At 39.9% G+C, this 12,778-nt stretch overlaps 2 protein-coding genes across 6 annotated transcripts in view; one reads left to right on the top strand and one right to left on the bottom strand.

Annotated features, from left to right (window-relative positions):
- Nucleotides 1-8,598, top strand: part of pacsin3 (protein kinase C and casein kinase substrate in neurons 3) — a 42,768-nt gene extending 34,170 nt beyond the window's left edge. For all 4 annotated transcript variants that reach the window (XM_088334164.1, XM_088334163.1, XM_088334161.1 and 1 more), the window contains 4 exons: nucleotides 1,698-1,818; nucleotides 4,068-4,210; nucleotides 6,426-6,592; nucleotides 6,666-8,598. In XM_088334164.1, the coding sequence (XP_088190290.1) occupies nucleotides 1,698-1,818; nucleotides 4,068-4,210; nucleotides 6,426-6,592; nucleotides 6,666-6,781 (547 nt within the window). In that variant the 3' untranslated portion in view covers nucleotides 6,782-8,598. The remainder of the gene's footprint in view (nucleotides 1-1,697; nucleotides 1,819-4,067; nucleotides 4,211-6,425; nucleotides 6,593-6,665) is intronic.
- glg1a (golgi glycoprotein 1a) overlaps nucleotides 8,387-12,778 on the bottom strand; it is a 38,612-nt gene continuing 34,220 nt past the window's right edge. For both annotated transcript variants that reach the window (XM_088334155.1, XM_088334156.1), the window contains one exon: nucleotides 8,387-12,478. In XM_088334155.1, coding sequence (XP_088190281.1) covers nucleotides 12,311-12,478 — 168 coding nt within the window. In that variant the 3' untranslated portion in view covers nucleotides 8,387-12,310. The remainder of the gene's footprint in view (nucleotides 12,479-12,778) is intronic.

A 12,778-nucleotide genomic window follows, 5' to 3' on the forward strand; every position in this document is an offset into this window, starting at 1 on the left:
TAGTGTGCCGAGAGAGATCGTTTGGTGTGCCGTGAGAAATTATCCAATGTCACTTATTAAAATTTTATAAAAGATTTATGAATCCTTTTCTGCAAATATTATGTCATTGTCAAGTGTCTGCTGTAGAAACTGGCGGTATTATAAATTTATATTGTAATTAAACATTCTGTTCAGTGTCATTTTATAACGTTTTCAGTTTGTGGTGTGCCGCAAAAAAAATTCCTATGTAAAAAACATGCCCTGGCTCAAAAAAGGTTGAAAAACACTTATGTGATCATTCAAAATTGCGACTACTGGAGAGTCAGATAGCGATTACAAAGACGAGCACATATTTACTACTCTACGGAGAGATAACTCTTACGAGGGCTGCGTCGTGTAAAATGTGAGCCCTGTAAGACTGTGCCAGGGCAGCCATACTGTGGAGAATAGTGCCAGATTGCACAGACATGGGAAGTCACCTTTTTGTGTTGTAATTGGTGCTTTCAGCGGTAACGGACCAAATTGCATTTGCTTGTTATAGTTCCTTGAGGATTACAGAAAACTCCAGGGTCTTGACAATGACTAATGAAACCAAAAGTGAACTGGAGCATTATTATAGAAACTTCAATTCAGATGTATCAATTGAGGACTTTATTTGTGGGTGAAAAAGTTGGAAATATTGTGAGTCAAAGCTCCAATTTTGCCCCTGATATGTCTTGTATGAATAATGTTAGCAAAAGCATGTATTAATTTCTCATCTCGAAAGGCGTCATAATTGTTTTCAGATGTTACCGCAGTGATTTGTATTTGGAGCGCATGCGTTTTGGAAAAGGGCAGCTCGCCCTTTTGCTATGTCCCCTGCACACTGAAAGAATTTGGCGACAGAGCGTCAAAATGATCGAACATATTTGATAGTCAACGCCATTGGCCATTTTCCTCAAAAAGGTGCCCCCGCACACCTGAGGCCAAAAGCAAAAAACTGATCGCCAGCGGTTGGTGGCAGGTGTGCACGCGGAAGGACAACTCAAACCAAATTTCTGCGTTTTTAGCCAATCAGGGCGGAGAAAGATCAAGTTCAGCCCATGCCTCATGATACATTGAATAGATCATAAACCAACTAGATGAATACTAATTGCTGAGTAATCATTGCAGATCTTGGATTCCTTCATCGAGAACTACAACGCCAACTAACTTTATTAATTTATAAAGCGAGTTTGTATTTTTATTTTATTTCCGCAGATCGGTGTGATAATGTAACAATAGCAACCAGAGTATGCTGCAGGGACTTGAAGCGGAGTTGCCCAAAGGGGTATTACATGAAAGTCTGATAAAGACATCCAGACTTACTGTTTAATTGCAGCTTGAACTATTCTGGCTGGCAAATTTTTGCTTACCGGTAATCGGTTGCACCTACGCCAATTCTAATTTTAGGTTGTTTTTTGTTTTTGTTTTTTTATTTCAATGACCTATCATAAAAACAAAAACAAATTTATCCCTACTTGACAATGAAACAGATGAATGGGATTTTGGCCTAATAATATATACTAGATTACCCTTGTCAAAAACTTACTAAAGATCACTGAAACACGGTGTGGCTCGACAGAGCTCATTATTTTCTGGGGTTGTACAGTGTTGTGAAATATATCTCCTCTGCACCTTTCTCACCTTTATAACCACCGACCTATTTTCATGCCTGAAAGTGTCAACGTCTTTGACAGGTTCCGGGAGCTGTACCAGGACCTTGGTCAGACCATCCGCTCAGCGAATGAGACTGAAGATCTACGATGGTGGAGAAACACCCACGGACCAGGCATGAGCATGAACTGGCCGCAGTATGAGGTTAGAGCTCACAAAATGCACCACTTGAACTAATGTGGAGAATGAGAGAAATACATGAACAACAATTTCAAAGAAATTGTCAAATGAAGTATAAAAATATGTGAATCTTCAACTAGTCTTGAACACTCCCATTTGTATGCGCCGGTCAGAAGAGCTTTGCATGTGTTCTCTACAGACAAACTGAATACTAAATAGTCTTTTTGTGAGAGCCTGACTGTCTTCTGGAGTCTTGAGTGGGTCAGTGGAATGTTGACACGGACACGCGCGCGCATGCACAATTGCACACAATTTTGCTAAGACTCAGTGGATTTCTACTGCAGATTTTGCACTACTTTTTAGTGGAACTACTGTGTAGAACGCACACTTTTTGTACCCCAAAACAACTTAAAGTTTGGGTGCACGTTACTTAAGATTTCAGTTTTACATGAGCTTATTTGAGAAATTATTAATCCGTCAAAAAATATTGCTGATCACATTTGCACAACATTAGATGCAAGGGGATTCAAACCCTGATCGCGGAAGTGAGCGCAACGATCCTTATCCACTACGCCACTAGGGTTATAGATAATGCATGAAAATGATTTCGATTTTATCACTAGGGTTCGTACAGGTGCTTGAAATTCCTTGAGAATGCTTGAATTTAAATGTTGTGTTTTCAAGCATTGGAAAGGGCTTGAATTTCAGGTAAAGTCCTTGAAATTATTGCTATGTTTTTAAAAATGAAACGGAGACTGCGCTCTGGTGGCTTTGCTTTGTCAATTGCATTTCTTCTTCCCTCGCAATTGACTGCAGCTGACATTAGTTTGTGAATCGTCCGATAAAGCGTCTTCGCCCCCTATGAGTCGCGCCCAAGAAGACTGGTTCATGCTAAACCTAAACAAGGCACCATGAAATGTGTATTAGTACTAAGATTATCATGGGCGATGAAAAAAATGAAGGTAGCTTTTCCCAATGGTAAATTATGGGCAGAACTTCCTGCAACTGAAAATGTAAGTTACTGCCATTTTTAACCAACCTCTAAAAAGAAGAGATTTGTCTCAAAAACAAATCTTTCGAGGTGTACTCATTATCTAAAAATCATGTGTTAATAAATGCACACGCAAGATTCAAAATTGCCTATGTCAATTTTTGTGTCTCTGCAAAATACATGATTCACACCGGATTTCTTCTTTTAATGGGACTGAAGAAACTGGCTTTGAAAGTCCTTAAAAAGTGCTTGAATGTGGCCATTTAAAAGGTGTACAAAACCTGTATCTTGTTCAATACGTGGGGCCATAATTAGAATGTTCTATCGACAACGTATACTATGAACACTCTTAAAATTTACAATGTGTTTAATGTCTTTCAAATTTCAATTCAGTGTCAATAAATTATTTTTATCGTGGCCCCATGTATTCACCAATGTGGTACCATGAGTAAAAATGGTGTGGAGATGAGAAAAAATTTAAACGCCTTTTCCTGTGTGATACATAACCCTCGTGTTCTAAAAGGTTACATATAGAAAATTGTTGCGATAGTTCTTAACACAAACGTTTGTGACCTCCAATGCTTAGTTTGAGTGAAAAAAAACGTATACTGATTTTTCTTTTAAAAAAACATATTAAACATGAGTGTGCATTCTACACGGATACATATGGTAATAGCATCTATTTGTCCTTAAATAAGATTGCAAGATAACCAGCAAAATAAAAGAAATATACCTAATTTTTTAAGCATTTATTTGTATTGTTGACTTTTTGATTCCTTGCTTTCAAAATAACATTTCATCACAGAACTTCTGAGCGCCCAATGTGATCACACGATTTTGGTCACCATAGCGATCGTGTTCCCGTGGACGTACACGAAATGTCACCCCTCTCTGCCCCGACAATGACGAACGGACTTCGTTATGATTTTTAGAATGAAAAAAAGCTCTGTCTGTACTTATCCATATATTCACTCGTGTCTCTCAGACTTCACTACATACTTGTTATATGATGTACCGACACACTTCAATAGCTGAATACAGGAAGTAACATTAGGAATTGGGGGCTCCCTCGATTTGGGGGGAAAGATCTGATCAAAGCCACTCCTGCCATCTAATGATGATTTTTTTTTTTATTAAGACATCAAAATCAGATCAAAAAAGAATTTTGGGTTAAATAGGTAAATATTTCAAGCAAGTACTTGGAAACTGGCTTGAGTTGTAAAACGAGAAAAGAGAAAATTACAAGTCAAGTTTCACCATTTTCTGTTTAAATTGCAAACAGGAATGGACTCCAGAGACAAGTCGGAGCATCAGCAGGAAGGCTCGGGGTATACACTCTGACGACAGTGTAGTTACGCTCACCAACATCGTCCCCTCGGGTGGAAATGACATCCAAGCCAGTCCCAAATCCAAGACCACAATCAGGTAACTCGACATGTTGGTGAGTTCAATGACTCTCAAAATTAAAACGTAAATGCACTGGTCCCAAACTAGTTTGCTGAATTCTCACATACATTTGTACATATATCAGATCATTTTTTTCAAGCAATTTGCCGGGGCACACTTGTGTGCCATGAGACCTTGTCTAGTGTGCCGCAGGAAAATTCCGAATTGTGTCTTTTAAAAACCATGCCATTGCTCAGTATCTTTGCCTTCTTCCATTTATTAGGTGGTTAACTGTAACGTTCATCCATATGGCAGCAGACAGGGTTTTTACAGGTGTTTAGAAGTTTTGTTGTTGTGCTTTCATTGATTGAAAAGTACTTGAATTTTGGGTGCAGTGCTTGCAATGCTTGAAGTTGTTGCCATGTTTCTCAACAATTAACCTAAAATGACGCCAACACTGCTCTCCGATGGCTTCGCATTGCCGTTTCATTTCTTCTTCCCTCGGAAGTTGGCATAAGTTTGTATGGAATTGCCATAGCCTGGTATAGGACAGTTGCATGTTACACTTAAACAGTGCACTATGGACTGTATTAGTACAACGATTACGTATCAATTCTGGACATTTATTAACTCTATGAACGGCAACATTTCAGTAGCAATGCACCGGGTAATTATTACACTGTAATACTATCGGTTAGCGTGCGCCATTTTACACGGTCTTGTTTGTACATCGCGACGCGTGTGTAAACTCTTTTGTCCAATTGACAAGCTCTAACCCCGGTAATGTCTGCCAATCTTCCTTTACTGGCTAGCTGGGTGAATTGTATCGGGTGCCTGGACTCTAAAAGATGCCTGAGATGGATGGTGTTTGCTCCTTTCACTGGCACCTTTTTTTGCAGACCGCTTGTTCGATATTTTGGGGCTTACTGCTGTCGCTCTGTATAAAACCAAATTGTGTACTAAATTCTGAACTGCTATATGGTTTCAAAACCAAAAATTGATTGGCGATGATGACCACACAGTGCCGGTCTTGGCTGCTTCCGCGTGTGCGTCGCTTGACAATGGGTCCTATTCAATTCAGTCAAGAGTGGTCACAAAAGGGGGCGGAGAGAGAAAACATTGGTAATTGCGAATCTGGAAAACATTTGTGAAGGTGAAAAATATCTCAGATTAGACGAATATTTTATATTTGCGACAGCCCTTCTTGTATGTGACTTATAGGCTCAGAAAAGGCTGAACCGATTTTCCTGAAAACGTACTCTGTTGTATTTGAGGCCTCCGCGAGTGTTTTTGGATAAATAACAACAAAATCTATAAACATCTGCTCCCATGTGGTCTGCTGTCTCAACCAAATTGGGTACTGCAGCTCCTGACCACCAACCGGCCGAATACAATCCATTGGCCTGGCAACACCGGGCAAACATGCTTGTATATAATAAACTGGTGAGGAAAGCGGGCTCTGTTGTGGGCACAGAGCTGAAAAGCCTGACAACTGTAGCTGAGAGACGGGCATTGAAAAAGCTGCGGTCAATCATGGACAATTCATTACATCCACTACACAGCATCATCTCCAAACAGAAAAGCAGCTTCAGCGACAGACTGCTGTCACAGTCTTGTTCCACGGACAGACTGAGGAGATAATTTCTTCCTCATGCCACGAAGCTCTTTAACTCCACCAGGGGGAGTGAAAGACCACATTAAACCCCACCCCCACATTTGCATATTACCCTTTTTTATTACAGCGTGTAGTTTATGCATCACTATTTAAATACTCTATATCAACACGTTATATTGGGTATTTATGTATTCAAGTCAGTCATGCTTATTTGTATAGCCCTTAATCACAAGAGTCTCAAAGAGCTGCACAGTACAAAGACTATTGCAAACTATTTTTACAGACTATTATGACACATTGTCTTTCTTTTATTTTATCATTGTTTTGTTTTCAACACAAGAATACTGCTGGAAGTGTAAAGTTCCCTCCGGGGATGAATAAAGTATCTATCTATCGATCTATCTATATAACATTGGTAAAAATGTCGGCGCCCTCTGTTGGCTGCGGCTGGATCGGCTCGCTACAACGGGTCAGGTGTATCGACATTTCGTTCTGTGTACATTGTTACAAAGAATGACAATACAAAGGAAATTATTATTATTATTATTATTATTATAAGACAATTTCTTTAAGAAATGTGTATTCTTATGGAGCTTCTCTAAAAGGTCACAGCTTTCATTTTCTCTTGCGACCTTCAAGGGTGGCAAAGGATGACGCTTTGGACTGGTCGGACGAAGAAAACCCCAAAAAGTTTGATCTAAACGGCGTGGGAGACGCAGGCGACAAATATCAGGGGCAGGGAGTGAGAATGCGAGCGCTCTACGACTACTCGGGCCAGGAGGCAGACGAGCTCACCTTCAAAGCAGGTAGCGATCCCCGCCAAGAGGCAGCCATGTTTGATCCGCCGAAGGCCGATTTTGCATATTTTTCTCCTTTTAGGCGACGAGCTGCTGAAGCTGAGCGAGGAAGACGAGCAAGGTTGGTGCAAAGGGCAGCTGAGCAGCGGACAGGTCGGCCTCTACCCTGCCAACTACGCGCAGACGGACGCTTCCTGATGATCGAACGCTATTACGAGACTACCCAGAATTCTCAATTGTGTTTTCTCTCAAAGGAACAATCACAGAAATGGTTTTGTTCAGATTTTTCTTTTCACGGAAGAAATCCCTCGTATGAAGGGAGCAGCAGAATGGCCTCTGCTATGTAAAAAGTAGGTACGCTACGCCCGTTAGCTTGAGGCGATGTCGCTAAGCGAAATCCGGGGAAAATATTGTGAAAGAGAATATAATTGTATTTAAAAATCAAATCTATTTTTAAAACGAATAGTATTTTAGGTGAGGTTTATCAGTTGAGGTGTTCTTTGTATTTTCAAAAGTGTGTTTTGGTTCCCAAGAGCGATTTACGGACAATGCTTGTGACATGAATTTAGTGACTTGGACTTCCATTACAGCTTAAGTTGGATTCTTCCACGGAAGCGTATGTTATCAGTTTATTTTGGTCATGAATTTTGATGCTTCGTAGTTTTTATTTTAATATCATTTTCAGATCCTTGAACTTAACTATCTTGATGATTAATCTTCATTTGATCTCAGATATGGTGTGGTTTGAGCTGCTATGCAGAATATACGAAGCACGCTTATTTTAAATGCTTCATGGGTTTTAGCATTATTTAGTATTTGATGTAGTTAATGAAGTTAAAGCTCCATTTTTCAAGCTTGATACTTAAAAACAGGGGTCACCAACCATTTTGATACGAAGAACTACTCTTTCTCTCCGGTAAGTGCGAAGGGCTATTATTTTGATATTCATTTCTAAAATGCAGTGGTGGGCCTTGAGGACTTGCAAGGCCTTCTCTAAAAATATCTGAACCGTGATATTATATTTTGTCCATCAATAGTTATTAAATAATCCCAAATTGTCTGTCCGCTTCCTTTCATTGCTTCTCCCTGGTTGCGCTGATTCCAGATATGTGCTTTCATATTTAAGCATCTAACCAACCACAATTGAGCCATATATCTACCCGGAAGCCTTCACAAAAAATCGTGAAGGCCATAAACCTAAACATCAGTCTTTGAGAAAACTGTTTATTTAGTAAATCTGAGCTGGCGGACATATAGAAACCTCATCGGTTTCACAAACTATGATAGGTTAGAAGGCAGTAATGCACCATAGTGATTGTGCCAACTTGTGGTAAACTTTTGACACTGAGCCGTACAAAGATATATATTGTGTTGATTTAATAGCAAAAGGTCAGAAAACTTTGAAGCGAGCCAAATTTCCGCAAGTGAGGAAAGGATTTGTCCGCCACTTTCAGCCTACAGTTAAGCTCTTAAGCCCAAGCCCTACCCGATCCGTAGTCCGAGTTGGACTGAGCGTCTATTCTGGCCGCCTTAAAAAAAAGGAAAAAGAAAAGTAATATGCATCAGTGAAAAGGGGAATCTTATTTAGTTACGAAATGCTGGCCTCACTTGCCGTGCGTCGGCGTGGCTCTTTGCCCACTGTCCCTTTACAAAATTCAGAGAAACATTTTTTGTTTTTCAGATTTACGCTCCCTGTAGAAAATTGTTTGAAAACATTAATGCTCATGTTTGTTGTTTGAAAGTAGAGCTACCTTGAAAATAAGATTTGGAGTTGTTAAAAAAAAAAAGTATCTTGAAGCAAAGTTTGGAAAATGTGCAGACAATTTTATTAAATTTATTCATCTGTACAGCAAAATGAAACCTCACAATATCTTCATATTGGCATGATTTAAAAAATAACACACCAGCTAGATTTGCATTCATTTTTTTTAAATACTATCCTTTAGTTTTATCATTTGTGAGTCATGAGAAATCACATGTTGAGTTTAAAAGCTAAAATAAAAGCACAAATCTTGTTTGCTTGTTGGCATTCCTTCATTTGCCTTTTGTGTTTTTTTTGTTAAGTCATGAAGGAGTTGAGCAGATATGGAACCCTTTCACTGTGGGGTTGTCAAAGAGCGATCGTAAATTATTTCACAATAAAGGCATAAAAAAAAAACTAAACCGCCACAAGTGCACATGAGCAATAAAGCAACAGTTTAATACTGTTTAACAAAATTACAAATATTGCTGATACGTTACACAAAATTACCATTTCCAAACTAGAAATATGGACTGAGAATGTTTAAGTACTTAGTGTGACCTCATATCATGATCAAAAACCATATAATTGCTTTTTGACAACTTGCTGTATGTCAGGTTTCAAACTCAGAAAACAAAATATTGTCCAAGAATCATTGACATGTGAGACGCAATCATGAATCCTAATTGAACATTTTATATTGTGCTAACAAAAGATGGTTAAGTCACCCTGTTTTTGGCTCCATCCATTGTACCATAAATCCATGCTGCCACGTTTGACAGTGAGGCTAGTGTTTTCAGGGTGATGTGCAGTTTTACTCTTACACCAGACGTAATGCTTGCATTCAGTCCCAGAAGTTCAATTTTGGTCTTATCTGCCCAGAGTACCTTGCTTTATGTGTTGTTTGTGGTTTCTTGCAAACACCAAACAGGACTATTAATGGGATTTTTTCAGAGAGGGCTTTCTGTCACTCTTCCATAAAGGGCAGATTTATGCACAGTATGACTAATGGTTGTCCCACCTCATGTGGATGCCTCCATGTCATCTAATGTGATCATGGGTCTTTTTTGCAGTAGTTTTCTCCATTTTTATATTATTGCTAGCACAGTACTCAGATTTTTAAATGCTGCAAAATAAAATACTACTTTCTACAACTTCTCCTGTGCTTGCCTGGTGTTCTTTGGACTTCACAGTGCTGTCTGTTCTCCAGTGACTCCTTACCCACACATCTGAACCCATCACAGACCAGGTGCATTCAAACTGACAATGCACTCCGGTTGTCATTATTAGTAAATTAAGTCGACATTCAGAAGTCATCAGGGAATATCTAGTCAGTTGGCTGTGCTGTGGTCTAATATTTTGCAACACCCACTTTTCAGTGTTTTTGTTCTAAATATAAAAACATTGAAATCATTTAGTTCCATTCCATGATTGTGTCTGACATGCTTGTGATTCTTAGATTTTTTTTGTTAGTTTTTTTAGCGAAAAGTTTGAAGCCTGAAAAGTGGCAATATAGCAAATACTTGGAGGGTTGGGGGACTGGCAAAACATTCGCTAGGCACTGTAGTTTTCAGTACTCGTTCCAAAGCGAGACGTAAACATGACAAAGATAGTCGGGCCAGACGTGAGTCCAGATAAAACTTTATTCAGAAATCGTTTAATATCAATCGATAATACAGAGGTGCCTTGAAACAAAAGTTTGGGGCCTGGTGCAAAACAAAAATGTTTACATTTGATAGTCCCGCTAGCTTACTGCTATGCACTAGCAATTCAGACATGTATTCTTTACTGAAGAGTCACCATGCCCGGTCTTAGTGTCTGAGAGTGTTACAGTTCCTCTAAGTGGCATATGAACAATCACAAATTCCTGTTTTTGTATTCATCAATGAGATAGTCATTAAAGTGTGTCATTTTCCAATTCAAATTAGCATTGTCAAAAGTTGAAAACTTAAATCATCTTTAAGTCTAATTTGGGAAATAAAAACCGTTTCAGCCATAAAACTAAGTGAATAGAGAACTTTTCTGACATTTTCATTTCAGTGCAGAAAAATATCTTTATTATTTGGGCTATGAACGTGGAAAAATAAACTCACATCTCAAGGCACCAATGTATTCATCCTCACTATTCGGGTCACCACAACCAACTATCTTATGAGGTAAAACTCGGAAAGACTCGACATCTGTGTGCTACTATTGTTATAGAAGAAATGTTAGCCGATGGAATTACGTTCAAAACCCAACAAGTGCAAACGATCGTCTTCCAAACGAAGACAACGGGCGGAATGGACGTGATTTGTTTTATAGAAAGAGGGGGAGGGACAGTAAATGTCGCTCTTTAATTGGCTGAAAACCTTTGGTACAGGTTCACATTAGATAGCGGTAAGATCGGGCCTAAAAAAAAAAAAATCCAGCCGGACCTAGGCTTGCCGATATTAAGCCCCGACCAATTAATTTGATTTGAGGGACTAAGCCGAAGGAAAACTTCAATTTTCATATCTAATTTGTGAGAGCCAGACTGGGCTTCTTTTAATGTATCCTCTGGTCATTGTTTTGCCCAGTGGAGGATCCGCGCGACACAAAGAAAAATGCATATTCATGGTTACAGTCCCCCAATGTGCGGTCTAGCACATCAGACATTTAATTGGTTTGCACATTTTTGATCAATATCAAATTGAATTAGTTGAGTGTCCACCATGCTTTGTCAGTTTGCAAAACAACAATGTCTCTAATTATCCACTCGTTATTGTTTTTTGTTTCGCGCTGTTGACGATCTACGCAATGGCTTCAGTCCCCTTATCGACGGGTGGATAGTTTGAAAAAAAAATTAAATAAAATACATCAGCCAGATAGAACCCAAACTTAATGATTGACATTTTTGGCCCAACCCGAATTTCAGGCTTGGGCTTAATAGTTTACCTCGAACGTTAGATAATACAAAACACCAGAACCATGTAAACTCACTTATTTTTAAAAAGAATTTCCGAGATTGCTTTTTACAGATCAATACAGGGTACCAACCCCACTGGCATGAAATCACTTTTTCGACCTGATCACTGCAAGAAGAGGTCTGTCGATACTATTAACAGGACAAATATTTATGCCTGAAAATAAGACATACCTGATAATGATACTAGCTCATTCATTCATATTTGACAGAATGAAAAGAACCACCAATATTTTTCTTTATCGGGTAAGTGTTACATTGTATTTGGGGTTCTTCCTGACAAAACAAAACTACCTTTGTATAAGCCTCAATATGTCAACTGCTTTCACGAAGATGTTTTAAGAGCATGTTGCATTGAATGACGGGACTCGAAGGCATGCCGATGAGCAAAAAAATGAGTCAACACTCCCATATGATTTTGGCTTACACTCCAGTGATCAGACGTGAACTCCAGTAAACCCCGTTCACACTCGCACTGCATTATTTGGCTTCGCAAAGGAAAATCTTGCCCAAAAAACGATGAAGAATACAAAAAAAGGCGATAGAAATCCAACGAAACATGAATCGGCATGACGGTAGTGAGCAGTTTGTGAGCCTCACGCGGCGAGCCAAAGCAGATCCTGTACAGGGGGTGTGGAGAGGGGGGGACTCATTATCAGAATTCATCCAAAATCGCTTGAACGCAACAGCAAAATGTCTGAAAGTTTGCCTCATTGTGTCGTCTGACATCTCAGAATTTGCGAGGCCCCGCATGCTCCAGTCTTCTTTTAATATGACCAAAAATCAAAAAGGGATGAGGGGTCTGTTGTGGGGGGCGGGGGGATCCTAACCTCAACGGTCCTCGGTCACGCACGCCACTTCCCTCAAGTTGGGAGGTGCAAAACAGAATGGATCGGGTGAGACATCCGTGTTTGGGCGATATTATAGCAAATGTCAAAAGAGGACAGCATGAGTCGAGCGCGGTGAATTGGCGATAGAACGAGGAGGACTGGGACCGGGGGTAGGTGGGGAGGTCGAAGCGGAGCACGAAGCCCTGGAGGTTCTACCGGTCTTTGAGTTCCCTGGTCACACGCTTGGTGATGCGTCCGCACAGCAGCCCCAACAGGAAGAGGACGCAAAGACTAAGGGCCATCATGAGCAAGATGTAGTTCTTGGAGGGCGAGGTCATCACTTGCACCGCCAGGTCCGACAAACCCTCTGCCGGCGCCACCTGCAGGGAGGACGTGGAACGGTTACGTTCGCTTTGGGGACAATAAGGCGTACCCAAAAACTGAATTGGCAAGAAATTTGAACATGCGCCTGACATGAGAGCAAAATTGGAGATGCATTACCATTAAAGGTGGGCCAATCCATCCAAATATCGATATTATTGCTACTGAGCAAGTACTTAGATCGGATCGTTAATATTGTCTTGGGATTGATACAGTCTTCCCATTTTAACTATCACGATAATAATGTGTGTTGATGTTATAACTTTCAAATTTGATCCAATTGTGGCTTCACTTTATTT

This window comes from Urocampus carinirostris, chromosome 4, assembly GCF_059441175.1.
Source record: "Urocampus carinirostris isolate Australia breed hairy pipefish chromosome 4, RoL_Ucar_1.0, whole genome shotgun sequence".
NCBI classification, from domain to species: domain Eukaryota; kingdom Metazoa; phylum Chordata; class Actinopteri; order Syngnathiformes; family Syngnathidae; genus Urocampus; species Urocampus carinirostris.